General features: G+C 48.6%; 1 protein-coding gene across 1 annotated transcript; it reads right to left on the reverse strand.

The window, feature by feature from the left end:
* Positions 1 to 1944: 1944 nt before the first annotated feature.
* On the reverse strand, positions 1945 to 22726 carry METRN (meteorin, glial cell differentiation regulator). Its single transcript, XM_073363051.2, has 4 exons — positions 22319 to 22726; positions 15155 to 15582; positions 7685 to 7744; positions 1945 to 5174 (listed from the first exon to the last, which is right to left on the reverse strand). Exons 1-4 carry the CDS (start codon positions 22405 to 22407, stop codon positions 4858 to 4860), a joined length of 894 nt encoding a protein of 297 aa, XP_073219152.2. The 5' UTR covers positions 22408 to 22726; the 3' UTR covers positions 1945 to 4857.
* Between the last annotated feature and the right edge of the window lie 310 nt (positions 22727 to 23036).

Genomic DNA, 23036 nt, shown 5'->3' on the forward strand with positions numbered 1-23036 from the left:
AGAACCTTAATATAAAGTGTGACTTCCAGTTTGTAATGTAGATATGACCAAAGCAATGTCCATAGAACATGCTAAGGCCTAAGGCTGTAGCATATTTCAGGAATAAGGTGAAAGTCCTACCTACACTATACAATGAAACCAACACAGCTGTCACTGGGATGCAGAGGAGGTCTGAATGCTGCACTATAGCTACTCCCTGACTCCTTTTCTGGTTCAGAGCAGACAGGTTCATTGGCATCAGGGTAGATTAAACCAAAGGACCAAGGCTACTGAGTTAAACAGAGATACACCAGGGCTGAATTTGGCACTGAGTTGCTCCAATCACACGATGCTTCTACCTTGGTGTTTCATGGGCTAAGCTTGTTAGCTGCTGTCCACCTGGAGAGCCCTGTGAAAGCCTCTCTCCAACTTGTTAAGCTCTTACAAAATCTCGGTTATTAGTTTTTGTTAACTTTCCCCAAACTCAATTTTGTTTCAAAACTAGTGAGATAGGAACACAGCCTGACCCAGCGTCCCCAGAAAAAAATCACGGACGCAAGCGTTGCTAGAAATACTCATTTTTTTATATGGTGTTTCAAAACCACAGATGACAAATACAATTTTTTATTTCAAACCACAACAAGAAGAAATCTCATTGTTACAAACTACACAGAATCAGGGCTTCCTTCCTTACCTTGTAAATAGACGTTATATGTATAAACTCAATTACAAAGATTCTCACGGCCATTGACTACACCCTACAGAATGGCGACAGCTAATGTGCCAGGCAGTGTTTTACAGCTGTGGAGATGCACTTTATATTAAGATTTCAAATTAAAAAAACAAAACAAAACATGCTTTACACATAAAAGTTTAGTCTTCAAAAAAAACCCACAAATTTGGTATCATTATAACTTTTAGTGCACATATGGTGTCCCCATTCCATTGTCAAATATCACTCCTCTCCCAAATAAGCGTTTTTGGATAGGAAGTGGGGCAGAATCATGTGAACCGTCATTCATTGGCCGCAGGTCCCATCCACACTTCATATGAAACAATGGTGTTGTAACCTGTCTCATCTAACCCTTTACAACAGACATGTCTCCGTGCTGCAGATTTTTTCACAGTGCAACCATGTTACAGATGTTTATGTGTTCACACCTACCCTAGGTTTGTAGCAGTGCATTGTGGGAATCATAGAATCATAGAATATCAGGGTTGGAAGGGACCTCAGGAGGTCATCTAGTCCAACCCCCTGCTCAAAAGCAGGACCCATCCCCAGTTAAATCATCCCAGCCAGGGCTTTGTCAAGCCTGACCTTAAAAATTTCTAAGGAAGGAGATTCCACCACCTCCCTAGGCAACGCATTCCAGTGTTTCACCACCCTCCTAATGAAAAAGTTTTTCCTAATATCCAACCTAAACCTCCCCCACTGCAACTTGAGACCATTACTCCTTGTCCTGTCCTCTTCCACCACTGGGAATAGTCTAGAACCATCCTCTCTGGAACCACCTCTCAGGTAGTTGAAAGCAGCTATCAAATCCCACCTCATTCTTCTCTTCCGCAGACTAAACAATCCCAGTTCCCTCAGCCTCTCCTCATAAGTCATGTGTTCCAGACCCTTAATTATTTTTGTTGCCCTTCGCTGGACTCTTTCCAATTTATCCACATCCTTCTTGTAGTGTGGGGCCCAAAACTGGACACAATATTCCAGATGAAGCCTCACCAATGTCGAACAGAGGGGGACGATCACGTCCCTCGATCTGCTCGCTATGCCCCTACTTATACATCCCAAAATGCCATTGGCCTTCTTGGCAACAAGGGCACACTGCTGACTCATATCCAGCTTCTCGTCCACTGTCACCCCTAGGTCCTTTTCCGCAGAACTGCTGCCTAGCCATTCGGTCCCTAGTCTGTAGCTGTGCATTGGGTTCTTCCGTCCTAAGTGCAGGACCCTGCACTTATCCTTATTGAACCTCATCAGATTTCTTTTGGCCCAATCCTCCAATTTGTCTAGGTCCCTCTGTATCCTATCCCTGCCCTCCAGAGTATCTACCACTCCTCCCAGTTTAGTATCATCCGCAAATTTGCTGAGGGTGCAATCCACACCATCCTCCAGATCATTTATGAAGATATTGAACAAAACTGGGAAAATCTGGGCAGCTCTCATGACACCTCAACAGGGTCTAGAGTAGAGGACATGCTGCAGCAGGGGGACCAAAGCATGCTGGGCTGTTCACCTGCACAGCAAAAACATGTTACAAACTGGTTACAAGAAGCCAACCATGTTCCAGGCTAGATCTGAACTGAGCCAAAACTACCTAGTTAGTTGCCATGATTACTAAATGAGTGTTAATAGTGTCGTGTATGTAGACACAAGCCATGGTTAGGGTCAGCTGTGCCACTAATAAGTTACAAACTCAATTGGAAGTTGTAGTGTAGCCAAGGTCTAAAACTCCTGGGCTTTAGCAGCAGTTTCCACATGAAATTAGGAGTGTGCTGATAGTTAACTGGTGTGACTGACTTTGTCCCAAACTCCCCTCAGCCCTGTCCCTTTAACTCAAAATTTCTGTTCTACAGCTTCTGAGCACCCCAAAGTGGATGTGTCAGCTTAAAACTGAAAACCCAGATCTCCTTCCCACACACCCCAATAACCGAACCAAGAGATTATTCTTCTCTGCAGTTGTCCAAGTTCCAACTGTTTGTAATGATCTAGAAGACAAGAGTCTTTTGAATCTCTTGATCCTTAGTCCAATCTCCTGTTCTCCAATGAGAAGCTTCTGCTTTCTTGCTCTCTCCTCCCAAGGTCTTTGCTTCTGCCTGAATGCTTCCATCAGCAGCTGTTGCCTGCCTACTTTCCACCACTGGTGGCTGAAGCACACTGATCTGTGATGGCATGGCAATCTCTGTTCCACATGTACAGATTCTCTGTAGGGACTCCTCACAATGTTGCAAATCCATCTCCTTCAATACACAAATGGTTGACAATACTGTATATCTATACAGTGTGTTGCGATACCATCCGCTCAGAAATACACAAGCTGCAGAAAGACAAACCTGTGCTCTCCAGTCACATCTCCGCCATGCACTCAGGCTCCCACAGGTGCCATTAGTTTATGGGGTCTATTATACAGGAACCTTTTCTTCAAACTACAGTCTACCCAAATCTTCATTTAAAAATATTTCCCTTGTGAGAGTTCACTGCTGTACACACAAGAGTTATACTGGACTGTCTTCTGCACCACTTCAGGCTGAATTTCGCAAAGGTTCTTCCCACCCCACTTGTCCTGTCAAGGCCCGTAGATGATGATCACAGACCAGAGACAGCACAAAAGTGATGCTAAAATGGTGTCAGCTTCTTTAGTGCAGAGATGAAACCAGACTGGAACACCAGAACCAGAACCCTGGATCTGGATCTGAAGCAGAACTCGGGGGAAGTTTAGAGCCAATCTCAGCCTGGGCCCTGGGCTCTCTTTTAAAGTGTTCTAGAAGCTGTTTGGTGATTCTGCATTTTGGGTGTTGCTGAAGGCAAGGACAATGCCAGGTTCCTTGCTGGCAGATATAAACTACTTCCCCAGCACCCAAAACCCATAGCAGGTAATCTTCCTCCTCCCCTGGCAGATACAGATTGATACCCACATTCTGCTCTGCTACTGTAGTGTAAAGCTGGGGCCCCTCCAGGGAACACTCCCCAAGTGTCAATGAGAGTAGACACAAGATACCTGTGAGGACTCTATGGGGCAACTTTTTGGCAGCCAAGTTCAGAGCCAGGGATAGGCAAACTTCTAGCTGTGATCCATTAATTTATGTCCTTTCAAGAGCCCATCCAGCAGATATCCCCAACGCTGCTCTGACTCTCCCCCATAACTCAGCTATCCCCCACTTTCCCATGCTGTGTACAAAGCAGTGTCTTCACATTTCTACCCAAACAAACACTAAATGGAATGTAAAAATGATAGCTGCCACTCCCTGGCTCTTCCTCCCATCCCTGGAGGGGTGAAGCTCTGGGGGAAGGAGAGGGAGCAGGGCAATTTCAGAACCAAACTTTATCAGAGCAACAAGGCCCCAATTCTACAAAGCACACAGATGCCTAAATACCTTTGAGGCTCTAGGCCTTAGTCCCTTTGAAGTCAATGGGACTGACAGCATGTGCTCAAGAACTTTGCTGAATCAGGTTCTATGGGTCAAACCAGGTGCAGTTAGAATGGCCTCTTTCTTCAGGCAGGATTTTCACAGACAGGCTCCCATGCCATTGGCTGGTTTTGCCAAAGCCTTTTCCATGATGTGTGGGTGTGTTTCGGTGCAAAATGAGAAGCAGAATTGCTCATGCATTGGTTTCCAGTTCTGATGATCCACGCGCTCAGCCCACTCCCATGTTTAGTCTGAACAGTCACAGTACAGCAAGAAAGTCCCTCAGCGCTGGGACTCGCCTGGCAATGAATCTTGGGATACCAAGGATTGACTTAGCAACTGTGCAGAGACTGTGTCATTTCACTGGCATTTTTTGTCCCCTCAAGCTGCTTAAATGGAGGGTTGACTAGAAGTCCTGCTGTCCATTAGTCAGTCCTATGTGTATTACTGTTCCCCACAAGGGGAGGGTCTAATTCCCTTTATGTTACTCAGTGTGTGCCCACTCCTAATCATTAGTCTGGGGACCTCCGCCCCAGGGGCCAGGTTCCTGTTAGCACAGAAGGTGCCTTACAACTCTCTTCAGCACAGAGCAAGTGAAGCACAAATGGGGACCACTGCAGGTCTGTATGGGAAGGGGAGAACTCTTGCTAGCTCCAGGCTGGTGGATGTGAGCCCTTGGTGGCGCCATTGTTGCTGCTGGTGATCCCCATTCCCAAGGGTCAGGCTGAATGCCCCTGCCCTCATCGCTCAGTCCAGCGAGACTTCGCAGGGGTTCTCATGAGCCTGGTGCGCATCCTCATAGATACGCCGGAAGTCTTTGTAACGGGGAGCACAGGTAAGCCAGGCCTCCCCAAAGTGCAGCCACCCCATGAAGAGGAAGCTGCCAGGTCCTGGTTTCACTCCACATTGCAGCAGGGTGTGGATACTGCCCATGGATTTGCTGGATTTGCCGGCAGGCTGGAACAAAGTGAATTTCTGCCTGTGAATGCGCATGGCACTCACGCTGATGATGGATTCCTGCATCTCAACATCATTGGAGACGGTCCGGATGTTGCCACGAATGACTGAGGGGAAAGGTGGTAGGACAGACACAATTACTCATTGATCCAGAGCTAGGAACTGTTGCACTGCTGTGACTTCTGCATCCCTAACTGGGAACACTTAGCTATCTGGTAAAAACTGACTAGGTCCAGGTGGCACAGGCTATCCACTGGGTCACTGCACCAGCCTCTTATTTCTGGAGACCTGGGCCCAAAGGCTGATGTATTTACATGTTCAGCACACTGGCAGCTCTGCATGGGGATGTGGTGCTGGAATAGTTGAAGGGACTGCAGGTCACAATGGAGGTGCATTATAGATTTGTAAGACCAGAAGGAACCACTGTGAGCATCAAGTCTGACCTCCTGCATAACACAGGCCAGAGAACCTCTCCCAGGGATTCCTGCACTGAGCCCAGTTACCAGTGCTTTGTGGGCAGGGGAGCTGCAGGAGAGAATTGAGGTTCACTGGCCAAAATAAGAAGGGGAGATACTTGAGTAAGTCTAGGGGACAGTGGCAAAAACACCCATGCTCAATCCATGCCAGTGCTCTTATCCTTACTACCACGGTTAGAGCTGCATCCCCCGCAGAAGTCTAGTATAGACCAGTGCTCAGTGGGTTCTCCTGTGCTAATCCCCTTGTAATGCAGATGATGGATGTCAAGTGCTGTATTCTAAAGGGATCATCACCACCCCTCTCTCTCTGTTCTAGTTGGGATGTCACTCCATGAAAGAAATGGCTGGTAAGTTTAGAAAGAACACAAAAGAATATCCCCCTTCACACAGAGGACAGCCAACCTGGGGAATGTGCTTTTGCTGGGGGTCATTGAATACATAGGCTGGATACTCATGGGCATTTCCTAGCATTCACAGTTATGTACTGAGATAAAGGTTATGAAGCCCCATTCTTCAGTGCACGCACTGATTGCCTGTGAGGGTCAGGAAGGGATTTTCCCCTCCCTGCACATATTATGTGTAATACTGCACAATTAGCTGGGTGCGTTCTAGTGGGGTTGGCCTTCCCTGAATCAGCAGGTATTGGCCTCTGCCAGACCACTGGATTTATGATCTGATCTAGCATGGCAAATCCCTTGCTCTTATGTTTGACTTCTTCATTGGCATGGCAACTCTGGACTGGACAGCCAGTGACCCCTGACCCTCCTTCTACTGTTTAGAGATGCAAATTAGGAGCTTAACAGCACGTGCAGGAATAATTGGCAACTGTACACTGTGGCACAGCCATGTGTGGACATTTAAATAGGAGCAAGGCTGTTTTCGGCTGCATGGTCACAGCCTGGGAGCAAATGCCTTGGCTTAGCTCTGTCGGCAGCACTTACCACAGGCTACCTGCTGACGATATTAACTCTGCCATGGCCTGGCCTGCCAGCTATGAGTCAGCTAATTAAGTGGCAGGAACAAAGGGCAATGGCTGGTTTGTTTGCCGTTGTAAAGCTGCCACACTGGGCTCTCTGTGATTCCACACCAACTGCCCCTTGTTTTGCTCAGCATATGGAAAGTTCACACTGCGAATAGCTCCCATGCACATGCTCTGTCAGATCTGGACTATGCCCAACCCTGTGTGTGCGTGCAGGGGCTGGCAAGGATGAAAAGATGGCCCCTCCTTCCCATTTCAAGTGCCTGGCTTCTGTGCTGCAGGGGAAGGAGCTTTTCTGCTTTGCCTATGCTGTTGAATTTCTCCCTCTTCCTCTTTTATTTCTGCACCAATTATTTCACTGGGAAGACCAGTGGAATACAGGGGTGTACGAAAGACTCAACACAGAGTACATTAAGTAACAAATCTGGCCACACAGTACTCCAGCTTTCATTCCAATACTTACTAGAGCAGGGTGGAACATTTTTGACCAAATGACTTTGACTGATATATGCTATTTTGTCAAAGAGGAAACATTTTGCAGAAACGTATTGGTTTAGCCTGCTTTCATAGGCGAGGCTTTTTTTGGCCAAGTGCTCTCTGGTCACATCTGATGAGGGAAGGCGACCCAGATTGAAAAGCTCACATTTTGCATCCAAAAACAGATGTTTCAACATGATTCAGTTTAGCTAAAACGTGTGAAATGTTCTAATGTGGAACAAAAATAAAGTTCAGAACCTTGAGAACTGCCCCGGAATGAAATTGTTGCACTCTGCACAGCTCTAGTGCTTGCCAGAGATCTCCCAAAACTCCTTGGTAAGACGGGGAATAGATTTCAAGGCCTTTTAATCCACCAGCACAGTTCCTTACCACTTGAGATAAGGAAGAATCTCCTTAGTTGTCATAAGGCCTATGACACATAACTGAGCTGTTCTCATTCTCTCTAGTAGAGGCCAGTGCTAAATAGTACTGTGTATTATGTGCTGGTTAGCATGTCTCTTTATCATGGGGACATCAGAGACTGGATTTTTCTTTGTTCTGTGTTTAATTCTTGGATCCACTGATGTCAGACACCCCCGATTCCTGGAAAAAGAACTCGTGGGGGAAGAGAATGTGAAGCAGAAGAGGGCAACAGTAAATGTAGAAATGGCAAAAGCTTACTCACCAAAGTCACTAGTGCAAATGGCCATCAAGATCTCCGTGTTATTACACGGCCGGCATGCCCCTGCAGCATTCAAACAGAGAAAAGTTGTGTTAGAAGTGAGTCCCAGGCTTTCTTCTCAGATATTCCCGAGGCGGGAATGCTGGCTTAATCCCTTTTGTTTGCAGGTGCCACACAGCATCGCCATCTGGCCTCCTCAGACCATCGGGTGCCTGGGGCTCTGCCTTTGTTCTCACAAGGGTTGCTCTGCTGCCCAGTGCCCTCTCGGGGCTCTCTCTACTTGGAAGCTGGCCTCGTGGAATACAGCTTCCCCCTGCAATAGCACCATGCACAAAGGATGTGGATTCTGCAGAGAAAATACAAAGGTCCCAGAGTCAAGCTCAGAGCTTCTGGATTTGTGTGGGGAAAGCTGCAGAGGCAATGTGCTCTGAGGGAGCTCTGCTGAGTCAGGAATTGCAATGAGCTGCTCAGGAGAAGGGAAGAACAAGATAGGGGTTGCTGGTATCCTGTATCCAAGTGCTTCCAGGTGCTTGTGGGCCATTGCAGGCAGAGGTTATGCATGCAGAACATAAGCAGTGCTGGACAGTACCTTCTGCACTGAGGGACAGAGCATCGAACCCTCTGTGGGCAGAGAACAAGTGTGTTGGAGGAAATGTGGGCTGAAGTGTGATCCTCATCATGCTAATGAGCTGTTTAGCTACACTCTCCTCTCTTAGGCCTCACTCCTGCTCCTGGGCAGTAGAAAGTTGGCAGCTGCGCTCTCCCTGCCTTGCTCTGTACTTTGTAGCTTGTGCTCACACATGCAACACCTGTGAGAGTTAGATCAAGAGTCCAGCTTTACCCTTCAGTCAAAATACAACCACTCTGCCAGAGGAAGGTGATGACCCGGGTCAGTGTTTGGGCGTATTGGTTTCCATTCTAGCCTGGCTCCTTTCCCCAGATCTCTAGCTGCTGACTTCCATCTCTGGTGTAGTACCAGTTTGGGAGACTGCATCCCAATTCCTTACTGTCCCAAGCTCCACTGAGACAACAGATCCTCCTGTTCCCGCCCACCCCTGCTCTGCACATGGTATGTAAAGGCAGAGTCGGCTTAAGGTCTCCTGGGGCCCTGGTTCAGAGCAAGTGGAGGAACCCTGGCGCCAGAACTGGGGCCCCGCCCATGGCCCAACCCCATTCCACCCCTTCCCTCATAGCCCTGCCCCTGTTTCGCCCACAGTCCCACCCCCCCCATTCTGCCTCCCCACTTCACCCCCATTCCCACCCCTACCTCCTGTTCGCTCCTTTCTCCCGCCCCCACTGCAGCCTCAAGACCAGAGAAGCTCTGTCCCCCCCACCACAGGCCCAGCGCCACAGCGGCGAGTGAGAGCTACTTGAGACTCAGGGCTACAGCGAGGGCTCCAGGTGCTGGGACTTTCCCCGCTGCCCCGTGCTTCTCCTGGGGACCTGGGTCTTGGTGCTGGGGCTTCCCCTGCCTGCCCCACGGCTTCTGCCAGGGCTCCTGGCTTCTGCCGCCCCATAGCAAATTTCTGCTGTGGTGCTCATTTTTCCGGGCCGCCCCAATTGGCTGGGCCCCCTGGGCAAGGGTAATCCACCACTGGCAAAGGTCACTCTCAGCAAAACCCCTCCTTTCTCCATAGTGCAGGGCAGTCTCCACTGAGCAAATGGCTGTGTAAGACAGTGGTTCTCAGCCAGGGGTCCAGGGCCCCCTGGGAAGCTGTGAGCAGATTTCAGGGGGCCCGCCAAGCACGGCTGGCATTAGACTTGCTGGGGCTCAAGCCCTACTGCATGGCACTGAAGCCCGGGGCCCCAAGTCCCGCCACCTGAGGCTGAAGCTGAAGCCTGAGCAACTTACCTTAGCAGGGTCCTCTGTGGTGTGGCCCTGCTTGCTTCCCCTAATGCTGGCCCTGGCTTTTATATGCAGAAAACTAGTTGTTGTGGCACATGTAGGCTGTGGAGTTTTTATAGCATGTTGTGGGGGCCTCAGAAAGAAAAAGACTGAGCACCTCTGGTGTAAGGCACTGTTGAGACTGCTCCACTGCCCCTCCAGAGAGCATAAGGAGTTAAGAGACCAGAGAAAGCACATTTCAGAATTGGTGCACTAGCCGCTGGAACCAGAAAAACAAGTCAAGATACCACTGCCCACCCCTCCGCCCCTGGAGTTCACACTCTGGAGCAGAGACTGAAAGGAATCCTTAAGCTGAGGTGCACATCTGTCTGAGCCAGGCTGCCCTCTGGGCTGAGGCCGTGGGGCTGGGCAAGTGCAACAGGACTAACTGCTGTTCATAACCCTCTCTGAGCTTTGTCAGATCTCATGGGCTAACCCTGCTTGGGCCACACACTACTAAGCCAAAAGGGGAATAATATTTAGCATTCATATTTCTCAAGCATTAATTTATCTTTGCATCTCCCTTCCCAAGGACCCAAGGAAGCATTATCCCATTTGGCAGCAAAGAGAGGTAAAGTGATTTGCCCAAAGCAACACAGTGAATTGGCAGCAGAGTGCAGGAACTGAGCTGACAAATTCTTGACTGTTAGCCCTGAATTCAAGTCACTAGACCACATAGCTTCTGTGTATCATGTTCCCCATGGAAAACTTCGTACACTTGCTTCATTTCTGTGGCATGGTGCCCCCCAAAAACACGCTCACAGGCTGATGTGTTGTTGCCCATCATCCTACAGTACGACAGTATCTTTCCTGTACAGGCTGTCTGGTGATGTTCCAAGTTGTGTACACCTGAGTTGCAGGCTGGGCGGTCCACACACACATGAGTTTTGGTCCTGCCTGACCTCCAGTTTATAATAGTATTATTATGCATCCCCTCTGCGACCTCTGTCAGTTGGCATCAAGTGGTCCCTGGGTCACAGTGAAGCCTGCTAAACAACCAGTGGGGCCATTGGACGATCGAGATGCTAAAGAAGCACTCAAGGACGATAAGGCCATTGCGGAGAAACTAAATGAATTCTTTGTATCGGTCTTCATGGCTGAGGATGTGAGGGAGATTCCCAAACCTGGGCCATTCTTTTTAGGCAACAAATCTGAGCAAGTGTCCCAGATTGAGGTGTCATTAGAGGAGGTTTTGGAACAAATTGATAAACTAAACAGTAATAAGTCACCAGGCCCAGATGGTATTCACCCAAGAGTTCTGAAGGAACTCAGATGTGAAATTGCAGACCTACTAACTGTAGATTGTAACCTATCGTTTAAATCAGCTTCTGTACCAAATGACTGGAGGATAGCTAATATGATGTCAATTTTTAAAAAGGGCTCCAGAGGTTATCCTGGCAATTACAGGCAAGTAAGCCTGACTTCAGTACCAGGCAAACTGGTTGAAACTATAGTAAAGAATAAAATGGTCAGACATCTAGATGAACATAACTTGTTGGAGAAGAGTCAACATGGTTTTTGTAAAGGGAAATCATGCCTCACCAATATACTAGAATTCTTTGAGGGGGTCAACAAGCATGTGGACAAGGGGGATACAGTGAATATAGTGTACTTAGATTTTCAGAAAGCCTTTGACAAGGTCTCTCACCAAAGGCTCTTAAGCAAAGTAAGTTGTCATGGGATGAAAGGGAAGGTCCTCTCATGGATTGGTAACTGGTTAAAAGATAGGAAACAAAGGGTAGGAATAAATGATCAGTTTTCAGAATGGAGAGAGGTAAATAGTGGTGTCCCTCAGGGGTCTGTACTGGGACCCATCCTATTCAACATATTCATAAATGATCTGGAAAAAGGGCTAAACAGTGAGGTGGCAAAATTTGATACAAAACTACTCAAGATAGTTAAGTCCCAAGCAGACTGCAAAGAGCTACAAAAAGATATCACAAAACCAGGTGACTGGGCAACAAAATGGGAGGTGAAATTCAATGTTGGTAAATGCAAAGTAATGCACATTGGAAAACATAATCCCAATCATACATATAAAATGATGGGGTCTAAATTAGCTTTTACCACTCAAGAAAGAGAGTTGTGGATAGTTCTCTGAAAACATTCACTCAATGTGCAGCAGCAGTCAAAAAAGTGAACAGAATGTTGGGAATCATTACAAATGAGATAGATAATAAGACAGAAAATATCATATTGCCTCTATATAAATCCATGGTATGCCCACATCTTGAATACTGCATGCAGATATGATCGCCCCATCTCAAAAAAGATACATTGGAATAGAAAAGGTTCAGAAAAGGGCACCAAAAATGATTAGGGATATGGAGCTGCTGCCAGATGAGGAAATATTAATAAGACGGGGACTTTTCAGCTTGGAAAAGAGATGACTAAGGGGGGATATGGTAGAGGTCTATAAAATCATGACTGGTGTGGAGAAAGTAAGGAAGGACGTGTTATTTACTCCTTCTCATAACACAAGAACTATGGGGTCACCAAATGAAATTAATAGGCAGCAGATTTAAAACAAAAGGAAACATTTGTTTTTTCACACAACGCACAGTAAACCTGTGGAACTCCTTGCCAGAGGATGTTGTGAAGGCTAAGACTATAACAGGGTTCAAAAAAGAACTAGAAGAGTTAATGGAGGATAGGTCCATCAATGGCTATTAGCCAGGATGGGCCAGGGATCATGTCCCTAGCCTCTGTTTGCCAGAAGCTGGAAATGGGAGACAGGGGATGGATCAAGTTGCAGTGGGGAAGGTTTAGATTGGATATTAGGAAAAATTTTTTCACTAAGAGGGTGGTGAAACACTGGAATGCGTTACCTAGGAAGGTGGTAGAATCTCCTTCCTTAGAGGTTTTTAAGGTCAGGCTTGACAAAGCCCTGGCTGGGATGATTTAACTGGGAATTGGTCCTGCTTTGAGCAGGAGGTTGGACTAGATGACCTTCTGGGGTCCCTTCCAACCCTGATATTCTATGATTCTATGATTCTATGATCACTTGATGATTACCTGTTCTGTCCATTCCCTCTGGGGCACCTGACATTGGCCACTGTTGGAAGACAGGATACTGGGCTAGATGGACCTTTGGTCTGACCCAGTATGACCATTCTTATGTTCACAGACCCCTCATTCTGCCAGGTGCTGTATGTACACATAGCAAGAGACAGCTCTGACCTAAAGCAGTTACAAGCTAAACAGACAGGATCGATAAGGAGAGGGAGAAAGCAAGCATGACCACCCTTGCTTTACAGCTGGGGAACAAAGTGCTTAAATGACTTGCCCAAGGTCAGCCGAGGAGTCTGTGGCAGAGCCAGGAATTGAACCGACTCTCAGGGTGCTGTGTTAAGCACAAGACCATCTTTCCTCCCAGTACAGTTTATCCTTCCCCTAACCTGTCAATCTAAAGGTCTCAAAGCGCTTTACAAAGAGCAATTCATGTATCCTTGCCCCTCCCCTGCATGGTAGTTCATTGTTGGCATCCCCAGTGCAGAGAGCAGGAAACTGAGCAGTTCAGTGACTTGCCCTGGGAACAGAATACAGAGTCCCTGACTCGGAGCACACTCACGGGACCACCGTGTGCCCTTTGAGGAGGAGCCTCTTCTACTACCCATACAAACTGGGAAGTAAGAGCCAAATGAAACTGAACTGGTAACAGCCATTAGGGGAGAGGGGAAGCCCTCTCCATTCTTGGGACATTCTGAACAGGGCCATGAATGCTATTTCTCACCAAGGGGAAATGTTTCCTCTATCCCAACCCCAGTGTTCTTTAATAATCAGAAATACACAGTGATTGACAGCTGCCACAGGAGGAAGGCAATGACATGCTCCCCTTCTGTGATATAGGCTAGAGATGGAGCCAGGGATTTGGCTTGAACCCAAGTTTCCCTTGGTCTGAATGACCCCTACCACATGCATGTCCCTCCCTGGTTCAAACACTGCTGAGCTTTCGAGCTGAGAACCCAGAGTAGGAGGAGAACTTTCCTGGTGTTCAAGGTGCCTGGGATTCAACAGTCGGTTTCTGACCTCTTATACAGACAGGCTCAGGTTGTCTCTAGGCTCAAGGTTCCCAGACAAGCCCTTGTGGCAGGTGTTGGTGTTATGGTACCTTTACATAGGGTGATGAACCTGACTAGGACAGACTAGCTCTCCAGGCAGGGAGGGGTATGCTAGCTCTGTGGCAAAATACTGCTAATTCACCCAGCCCACAGCTTCCAGATCTTTGTGCTCTTTCCCTGACCCAGGGGTCAGCTCTGCTGCCATCGGAGGTGTTCCTATGGCTGGGAAGGAGAAGAGGGGGGAGGAGCACCATTGCTGCAGGGCCAGGCTATTTCTTTCCAAATCCCCTTTCCTGAAAAACCAGTCACACTAATCCCGTGTTTAGGGTTCACAGGGCGCTGCAAGAGAGCAACCCTTGCCATTCCCATGTGGAGAATGCCGGGGTTGCCATGGCAACCAGGAGAGCCCCTTATCTCTGGGGTGGCTGAATGGCAGGGATGTCCCTCACGGGCTGCAGAGTGGACTTTTGTTAGCTCAGCTGTGGAGCGAGATGGCACTGATTAAACATGTCTATAGGAGCTGCTTTGAGATCCTCCTCCGGCTCCTGGCTTCGCTCTCTAAACACGCTCAGGAAAAGAGGCCAGCTTGGGTTGCCACCCCCTCCCTGTCCCTGACAGGAGGCCCACATCATGCGGGTCCTTTAGCAGCCAGTAGCTGGAACCTCCTACAGCCTGTGCCTCTTTGCAGCCTGGAGCAGCAAGAAACCCAAGAAGATTCCCACTGACCAAAATGCTCCTACTGTGTAACAGCTGCGTGGCTCAGGGCCCTGCTATTGCGGTCAATAATGGGCCCAATCCTGGCACCCTGACTCAAGCAAAACTTCCCATTGTCTTCATTAATCGAGGGGAATTTTGCCTGAATGCAAACTAAGTAAGGCCTTGAGGACTGATCTTTTAATAATTAATTATCCTGTGAAGTATATCAGCAGTGGTACCCTGATCTTACAGAGAGGGAAGCTGAAGTACAAAGAGGTGAAGCAATTTGCCCAAGGTTATGCAGTGAGTGAGTCAGTGTCAGAATCAGAAATAGAACCCAGGAGTCCTGGGTCCTTGTGTCCTGCTTCAGCCAGCCTCCCTCTCTAAAAGGATGCGCACAAGTCTAGATTTTTAGCTGGCCCTGGTAGAACAATGCAGTAAGGAATCTCATCCTGCTGGAGCAGCAGCTCATGTCAGGAGGACACTGTTGTGGTGGATCTCACCCTCCTTGCCCAGTGAGGGAGGAGACTGGCAAAGTCACAGGACAGGACAGGAGGGCAATACAGATTAGCAGCGAAATTGGTTAACAGTCCTGGTGTAACCCACACACCTCCTGGGTGTGGTGTTCTGTTCCCTCTCGTGGCACCAAGACTACTTAGAGAGAGAGATTAATGAGTCTTCTTTACAGACTTGGCTGTATGGCTTTTAGGTCATGCAGTAGAGGCTCATACATTTAGCTCCAGAGGTCCCAGGTTCTTTCCCGCCCACCGATGGCCAGGGTCTGTCAGTGTTACACTTGCACCCTGTGGAGCCATGCCACTGGCTATTTACCTTCCATGCTGAGGTTGCTGGAGGGCAGTGAGAGGCGTGAGTTCCAGTCTCCCCGCAGCTCATAGCGGAAGGCAGCAATCCGACGGCTGATGTCCTGGTGCAGGGTAGACTGAAGGAACAGTGCCACTTTCTCCTGGGGCAGCCAGGTGAAGCAGCGCACCCTGTGGCGAAGGGAGGCATCTGCCTCAGACAACAGCAGCTCCAGGATCCCATTCCTCTCCAGATAGATCTGAGCTCCTCGGAAGGTGCTGGAGGGCTTGATACAGGTGGTGACCTGCCTGGGGCTCTTCCCTTTGGCTGCAGTGCTCATGGGGAGGCGAGGGGAGAGGCTGAGGCGTAAAGCCCCGGCTGGGTACAGCCACTCAAGTGAGCCCTCAGCACAGTGTAGAGAGATCTGCTCCACGCTGCCCGATTCCTGGGACAGGCCACTGCGAGGGGAGAACAAACGCATGTTACCATATTACTAGTCCAGTGGTTCTCAACTTATTACACATTGTGGGCCGCATATGTGGCCCACAATGTGTTAGCTGGGCCTCAGGGGCCAAGTGGCAGGGCAGCAGCAGTCCGGACCCCTGCCATGTGGGGCTGGCTTCCCACCCCAGACCCTTGCCGCATGGCTGCTCCAGACTCCCACCACATGTCTGCCCTGGACCCCAGAGCTTGTGGGGCTGGGTGACTGTCTGCCCCAGACCCCCACCACATGGCTGCCCTGAACCTCAGCGCTTGCAGGGCCGGGCCGCTGCCCCGGACCCTATGAGGTGGGTTGGCAGCCCTGGACCCCTGCCATGCAGCTTCCCTGGACTGGGGCCGGCTGGCTGCCCCAGACCCTGGAGCTCACGGGGCTGGCCGCCTGCCCCAACCCCAGACCCCTGCTGCGTGGGGCGGGCTGGCTTCCCCGACCCTGGACCCCTGCCATGCAGGGCTGGCCAGTTGCCCCGACCCCGGATCCTCGCCCCATAGCTGCCTGGACCCCAGAGTTTGTGGGGCCAGGCAGCTGCCCCAGGCCCCAACCCTGTGGGGCCAGCTGGCAGCCCCGGACACCTGACTCCACGGGGCTGGCTGGCAACCTGAACCCCTGACCCCGCCACGCTAGGCAGCCCGGATCCCTCCGCACCGAGAACCTGGCAGACCCTGGCATGCAGGCAGACTTTAGCACACAGCTGAGCTGGGCCACAGCTGTGTGCTAATTGGGCTGCATGCAGCCACGGGCCCTGGGCTGAGAACCACTGTACTAGCCCATTGGCACAAGGCTCTCTATCCCAGCATGCTCCAGGGCCACTTCAGCTCCCAATGGTCTCGCCATGCAGCAGATTAAACTAGCATCCAATGGCCACAGCTACCAGCACTGACTCCACTTGCCAAGAGCCTTGGGAGTAGGACTAGGCCCTGATCCTCTAAGGTATTTAAGTTAGATGCCTAACTCCCACTCAAATCAATTGGATGTAAGCACTTAACTCCTTTGCAGGATGTGGGTTTTAGTGACTGGGGCACTCCATGACGGAGCTAGAATGTGGGCTTGTAACAAGTCAGGCTGAACACTTTCCTGACTGCTCCTTTTGTCTTCCTCCTCCAGTTCTGGGCTGACTTCATGCTTACTTGCTCCTTCCTTGTGGAGCAGCCTGCTCAATTACTGTGCGACCAGCTTGGAAATCACCTGTTCCAGGTGGAGATGGACCTGAGTCAGACCCTGGATCCCCAAATCCACTGCCCCTATCCAAATTTCTTAGCTGTTCCTCATTTTTTCTCTGGGTGCTGAACCCAGACCTTGGCTCCGGACACCCTGATGCTTTGGTGAAGTTCAGACGCAAATGCAGCGCTGGGGGCCCCCTTCTCTACCTCACTGCAGAAGCAGCATGACAGTCATAGAATCCTAGGCTAGCAGGGACTGCAAGAGTCAGCTAGTCTAACCCCCTGCCAAGATGCAGCATTATGAGGTGGAAAGGCTCCAGGGAATGAAGCTGCTCTTATCCCTATTATATCAGCATCTCCCAACCAAAGATACCACTAAGCTTGAATACATGGCATACCAGGCTCCAGGCCTGGACGTCTCATGCTCTTCTTTATCCAAATTATGCCTGATCTTCCCAAGAGATGAACATCATCCTCTTTCCCTAAGACTTTATCTTCTTTCTGGCTGCCTGGCCACCACCAAACTCCTCCTTTCCATGGCCAGAATTTTCAAGCCTGGCCTCTGATTGTGAGGGGAGGCCCTCATTTTTTTGAGGGGGGGCTAATATCTTGAACCTCATTGTCTGAGCTACTGGGCCCCAGCAGCTTGTAGAGATTTCACTTGTGGATGTTCAGCACCTCCTGGTTCAAGATGCCTCTAGAGCAGTGGTTCTTAACCTTTACTGCAGACTGCACCCCTTTGGTTCTCAAAATATGTTCTCTCACCCCTTATCAAAAATCATTGAAGTAGGTCAGTTCTTTAAAAGTAGATATATTTTTGTTTGTATATTACAGTAATCGTTAAATGTATAATGTTAATAAATACATAGGTTTGATGAAACAAAGTAGTTGTACTTACGTGCCTGTGCTCAATTTGTGTTTTCGATGATTTACCTTCTGAAAAAATCTGGCATGTCTCGCACCCCCAGGGGGTGCATGCACCCCAGGTTAAGAACCACTGCTCTAGAGGGTACCTGCAAATCACTGGCCTCTGTGACATTGTTGGCCTGAGGTTTTGTCATAATCATTGAGTTTGGGTCCAGAAGTGGCCACCAGATCATCTAGTCTTATCTCCTGCATATCCCAGGCCTCAGACACCACTCAGGAGCTTTTGTTGTCTCCTGGCTTTTGCTTTGCTAACTGAGAGGACAGGAGCTTGGTACAGGGAGTCTGCATGGGACCCTGCTCAGCAAGGGCTCTGGCAGGCATACCCGTGCCTGCCACGGTGGGTGTGGCTCTAGAGGGGAGGTATCAGGCTGAAGGACCAACTCCACCACACAGCCTCTTGTGGCATCAGTTGTGTCTGCCCTATAGTTCATGTCTGAAAGCTGTCCGATGACTAAGCTGGTTAGATCCCGCTGCAGCAGCTGGTTAATCACTGACCCATTTCTTACCCACCAGACTGACAGATTATAAAGAGTCCTCCAGGCCCTAATAGTTGCCATATGGTGATGTTCAGTGACCTGCTGCCAACTCTTGTGATACTGAGGGATTTTCTTAGCACCCCAGCTCCTGGAGCCAAGTGAGTATGTGAGACTCCCAGCTTTCTTTTCTTTTTTTAAAAAAGGATGTTTGTATCTCTTGAGGCTACAGAGCAAAGCTTGAAAACATGAAGGGAGCACAGCTTAAAGGCTCAGAAACCAGAAGGCAAATGCAAAGAGCCCAAAATTTATTATTTAAAAAAAAAATCCTGATTTTTTTGTGCCTGACTCACAATTTTTGAATGCCTCAGGCTGGCCATAGTGGGCATGTTGGAGGGAAAGTGAGCCTGGGGGACATGTGATAGAACCAGCTCAGCTACTGCACCAGAGCCTTTCCTTCCAGAATAAATGGCAATGTATAGTGTTCCCCTTACTCAAAGGTGAACCCAAGGGGTTTGGCTGAGAAGAGACAGAGAAGGCTGGAGCCCCACACAGCTGGGCAAACTCCTAAGAGGTGTCCATCGAAAGGCAGAGGGAGCTCACAGAGAAGGACAGGTTGTGGGGGCAGTGGGGGTAGCTTGCCCCTGCGCCCGCCTGTTGTCTTTTACAAATTAAAGCCCAGCTTTCTCCTGAATCCGAGATGGGATTTACTCTGCTTTCCTTGTGCAAGAAGAGATTTGAGGCCATTCAGAGTAAACTTAGTTGAGCAGCAGGCCTGCAGATGCTTGCTGTGGGCAAAGTCATCCTGCTGCTCTACTACGCTGCTGCCTTGTATACATCTCTAGGCACGTGGAGTGTGCACAGTATAAACAACAGAGAGTGCAGAGGGGAGTCCCCCTTCCTGGAAGATGAACTATGGCCTCCACTTTTCTCCATGCTGGCGTTTAGTATCTATAGCCACTCCTGACGCCTTAACCTAGCCCCTCCCTGTGGGCCTGGAACAACCGTTTGGTGCAGGAACTCAGTGTCCTTCAGCGACATTCCCCTGCAGGGAAGGCAGAATTTTAAGGCTCCGTGATTGTATTTTGTACCTCTCCTTTGGTGTTTGATAGCCCTTTTTAGCTAAGGATCTCCAAGTGCATCAACAATCATCGGTCCCCCTTCCCCCACGATGAGGTGGGTTAGACAGGTAAAGTGAGACACAGAGAGACTTGTGCAAGGTCATACCATGAGCCTGAAGCACAGCCTAGGCAGCCCAGCTCCTAATCACATTCCTGACCCACAAGACCATCTTTTATCTGTAACGCAAATGAAGATACATTAGAATCCCATATGTGAGAACAGAATGGAGGCTCTGAGAGGCAGCATGTACTAATGGATAGGGCACCCAGCTGGGACCGTTAGAGCAAACACATAGCAGGATACAATCTCTGCCCCAAAGTGGTTGCAGTAGAGAAGACAGGCAAAGGATTGCAGGGGAAACCAAAGCACAGAGCAGGAATGTGACTTGCCAAGTAGCAGAGACAGGAATAGAACCAGGTCTTCTTAGTCATAGTTTAGTGTCCAATCCAGTCTACCTCCTGGGTTTTTTTTAAACAAAAAAAATTATAATATAAAACTACTGTGTTGTTCTATAGTGCTTTCCACCCAAAAAACTCAAAGCAGGCAGGGATATATAAGGAGCACTTCACACCTGTATTGAAATACCTTTGATATGAAACACAACAGTTGCTAAGCTATAGTGTGACTGTGCGCTGTTAGTTGAAGTGCAGAAAACTAGCTGTATCTGATTTAAACTATAGGTAAGATTTGGAAGGCTAATTACCTGCTTTGGAATTTGGTCCATACACACAACGCTGACAAAGAATGCCAGGGGATCATTAATGAGAACAAGTGGCCAGGATCTTGGTTTGCTGTCTTATCTCAAAGGTGCTAAGAGGCTTAAGAAAGAAAAATAATCTTTAGGTTTTTTCAATGGGGTCTCTCGTCCAAGTACTGACCCAGCCCAACTCTGTGTCGTTTGAGAAAGTGCATACATGAAGCTAGTAGGGCTTGCAGTCTACTAGCCAGCAAGTCTTCCCCAGTGTTCTATTCTAATACAAGTTGAGTCTTTGACCAGGGAAAGGAGGGAGAGAAATATCTGCCCAGGTTGGTCCCCCAAAATTGTGAATCTGTAACCAGGCCCCATAACAAAACAGTGAAATCTACAGAGTTACAGCCTGGCAGGAAAAACTAGTTCAGTCATTCACTAGATATTCACATATGATCCAAAAGAGGGACCAAGTCATTTATTTAGAAACCTTTTCAGGGCTACTGATTCTGTTAAATCTCTGCTGTAAAAGCAAAAGCCAAACTTTTCTAAAGTAGTTCCAAAGCTTTTGGAGCAGTAAGAGTGTGATAATATGAGTACTTCTCCATTCTTTGCACTATCAAGCAAGCAAAAGTCTCAGCAGGAGGTAGAAGGGCATGAGTCTTTAATCTAGACTGAACCAGTGACAGTCACTTTACCTGTTTTTGCTCCTTTGTAGTTAACTCATCTGTAGAACTGCACATAGGCAAAAACACTGAGAAACAGATGCTGCCACTGAACTATCTTGGGTATCAGAGTAGCAGCCGTGTTAGTCTGTATTCGCAAAAAGAAAAGGAGTACTTGTGGCACCTTAGAGACTAACAAATTTATTTGAGCATAAGCTTTCGTGAGCTGCAGCTCACTTCATCACTTCAGGCCCCACTATCCTAGGCACTGTACCCACACAATGAAAAGGTGTTCCAAGCCCCAGGGCTCTTACAGTAACTGCTTGACAAACCTTGCTTTGTTCTCGGATCTGAACAATGTTTGTGGTTTTAAATGACTCCTTGGCCTGGGAGTTCTGCAACCTCCCAACAAAATCATGTCAAAGAGCAATTTGGCTCATGTATTAAAGCAGGCTGCTCAGAGGCTTTCTATTTTGAGGTTTTCACTTGAGTTCTTTTCCTATGAAAGCAGGCAGCATGGTGTATTTGGAAAGGATTAGCTACTACTGCATCCGATTTTATTGTTCACTATTGATATTATTATGAAGTGCAAAACAGTTAGGTTGGAGAGGACAGGGAATCAAGAAACTGCAAGTGGCAGAGGTCTGTAACTCTCACATGTCCCTGTAACACTGCAGGGAGTAAGATCACTGTTTAATTCTAGGGGGCAGCTTTGACCTTGCAAGGGGGCATGCCATAAAGATGAGAAAAACTAAACAAACTCCAGCACTTTCACTTCTTTACTCCTTTCTCCCCTCCTGCCACCTTACAAAGAAACAATAAGAGGCCTGCAGCCCTAGGATGCAATAAAACAATCATCACACCAAGTAAAACCCACCACTACGGAGCACAGAGAAGCTGAGGTAGCCAGCGGGAGGGTTTATGTGATGCAGAGACCATAACCTCTGCCGGAGGACACAAGATGCTGCCCCTCACAGAGAGACGGTTTGGGAGGATGGATGTTGTTCTCTCAGACTGGATTTAAGTTAAAACCTTGTAAGCTTTCATCTAGCTAGCTTTGAGGGAGATACTTTCCCCCTCTGATAGCAGTCGGGGAATGGGGGGTAGAGGACAGAACCCAAACCATCACCTCCTTAGAGGAAAGCAATCTGTTTTCCCCAGAGGCTCTGTGAAAGTTAAACTCAATTGACTAAAAATGGCAGCCACAAGAACTGGAATTTTCCTTTTCTCAAACATAAAGTGGAAACTCAATTATTTCCCTGGGCATAGGTTAGTAAGAAGAATGCAAACTTCTGGTTAAAAGCTCCTCTCCTTTACACCATTGACTTCAGTGGGTTTACTCCTGATTGACACCAGGATAAGTGCGACCAGAATCAGGCCCCCCTCTTGATACTTATAACAGCTCAGCCAGAACATGCACTACCCCATCCACCCGCTCCTAACACCCGAAACTCTGCTGCACCAATACCCATCCGGCCGGCCGGACTCCCACTGGGGGCAATGGGGCTGGAAGATATGAGCCTGCATTACTAACAGAAAGTTATCTGAGTTTCTGGACAAAGCAGATAGTTTCCCACCATAGGGCACATTTAGCACAGTGCGATCTCTGGCGATCCTTGCCAATGGTTACTTATTTTTAATTGAGGACCGAAGTTCGTACCTCCCCCTCCAGCTGCACTGGTCTTCTGAATAACTGCAAAGGACCGTATCCAGGACACCAAGGCAAAGAGCCCACAGCACCAAAGGCATCTTCTCTGAGATTTCGTCTCCCAATAAACCAGAAGGAGGAATCAAATGCCAGAGACTACAGTAAATCCTTCCCCAACAGACACCATGCTGGAATGTGCGTGGGGAGGTAACGCCTGCATGTCTCCGCCATCCATCTCCCCAGGCCTCCGCCGCAAAAGTTGTCAGGATGCAAAGCAGGATTTCCCTCCTTCCTCCTGCTAGTCCGGAGTGATGCTGTGATTCAGAGCCAGGGGACAAGCAGCCGAGATGAAAGTGACCAGAAGGCTCATTGTGAAATTGACTAAGGTGTCCACAGATTGCTGGTCAGATTCAACGACGGTGGACTAAGGGGCGAATGCGTGGGGGGCGGGGGGGAAGGAGATGATTTGCCATTCTCCAATCGGAGCAGGGCTCGGAAACTTTCAGCCAATCGGAGCAGAGAGAAGGATGAGGGGTGGGCTCCCTTTCTCCATTAACAACTAGAATTTGAGAACAATATAATGAAATAGAAAGAAAGAGTGAAAAGGCTGATTTGAAGTGATTGTTGTCCAGATGCGAGGAGTTCAGCACACAGACAGCTGATGGTGTGCACAGTGATTTGAGGGAATGCTTAATTTTTGAGAAAGGTTTGGGGAAATATATATACTGCT

The sequence above is a fragment of the Lepidochelys kempii genome, chromosome 10 (assembly GCF_965140285.1).
Source record: "Lepidochelys kempii isolate rLepKem1 chromosome 10, rLepKem1.hap1, whole genome shotgun sequence".
Lineage (NCBI taxonomy): Eukaryota > Metazoa > Chordata > Testudines > Cheloniidae > Lepidochelys > Lepidochelys kempii.

What these genes read in the sequence shown, in the direction of transcription:
- METRN (XM_073363051.2), bottom strand. Translation starts at nt 22,407, where the DNA reads ATGCCTTTGGTGCTGTGGGCTCTTTGCCTTGGTGTCCTGGATACGGTC. An exon ending in CAGTGCAGCTGGAGGGGGAG is followed by an intron (nt 15,583 to 22,318) that starts GTACGAACTTCG and finishes CTCCCCTCGCAG; the next exon opens with TGGCCTGTCCCAGGAATCGG. An exon ending in CAGCAACCTCAGCATGGAAG is followed by an intron (nt 7,745 to 15,154) that starts GTAAATAGCCAG and finishes TGAATGCTGCAG; the next exon opens with GGGCATGCCGGCCGTGTAAT.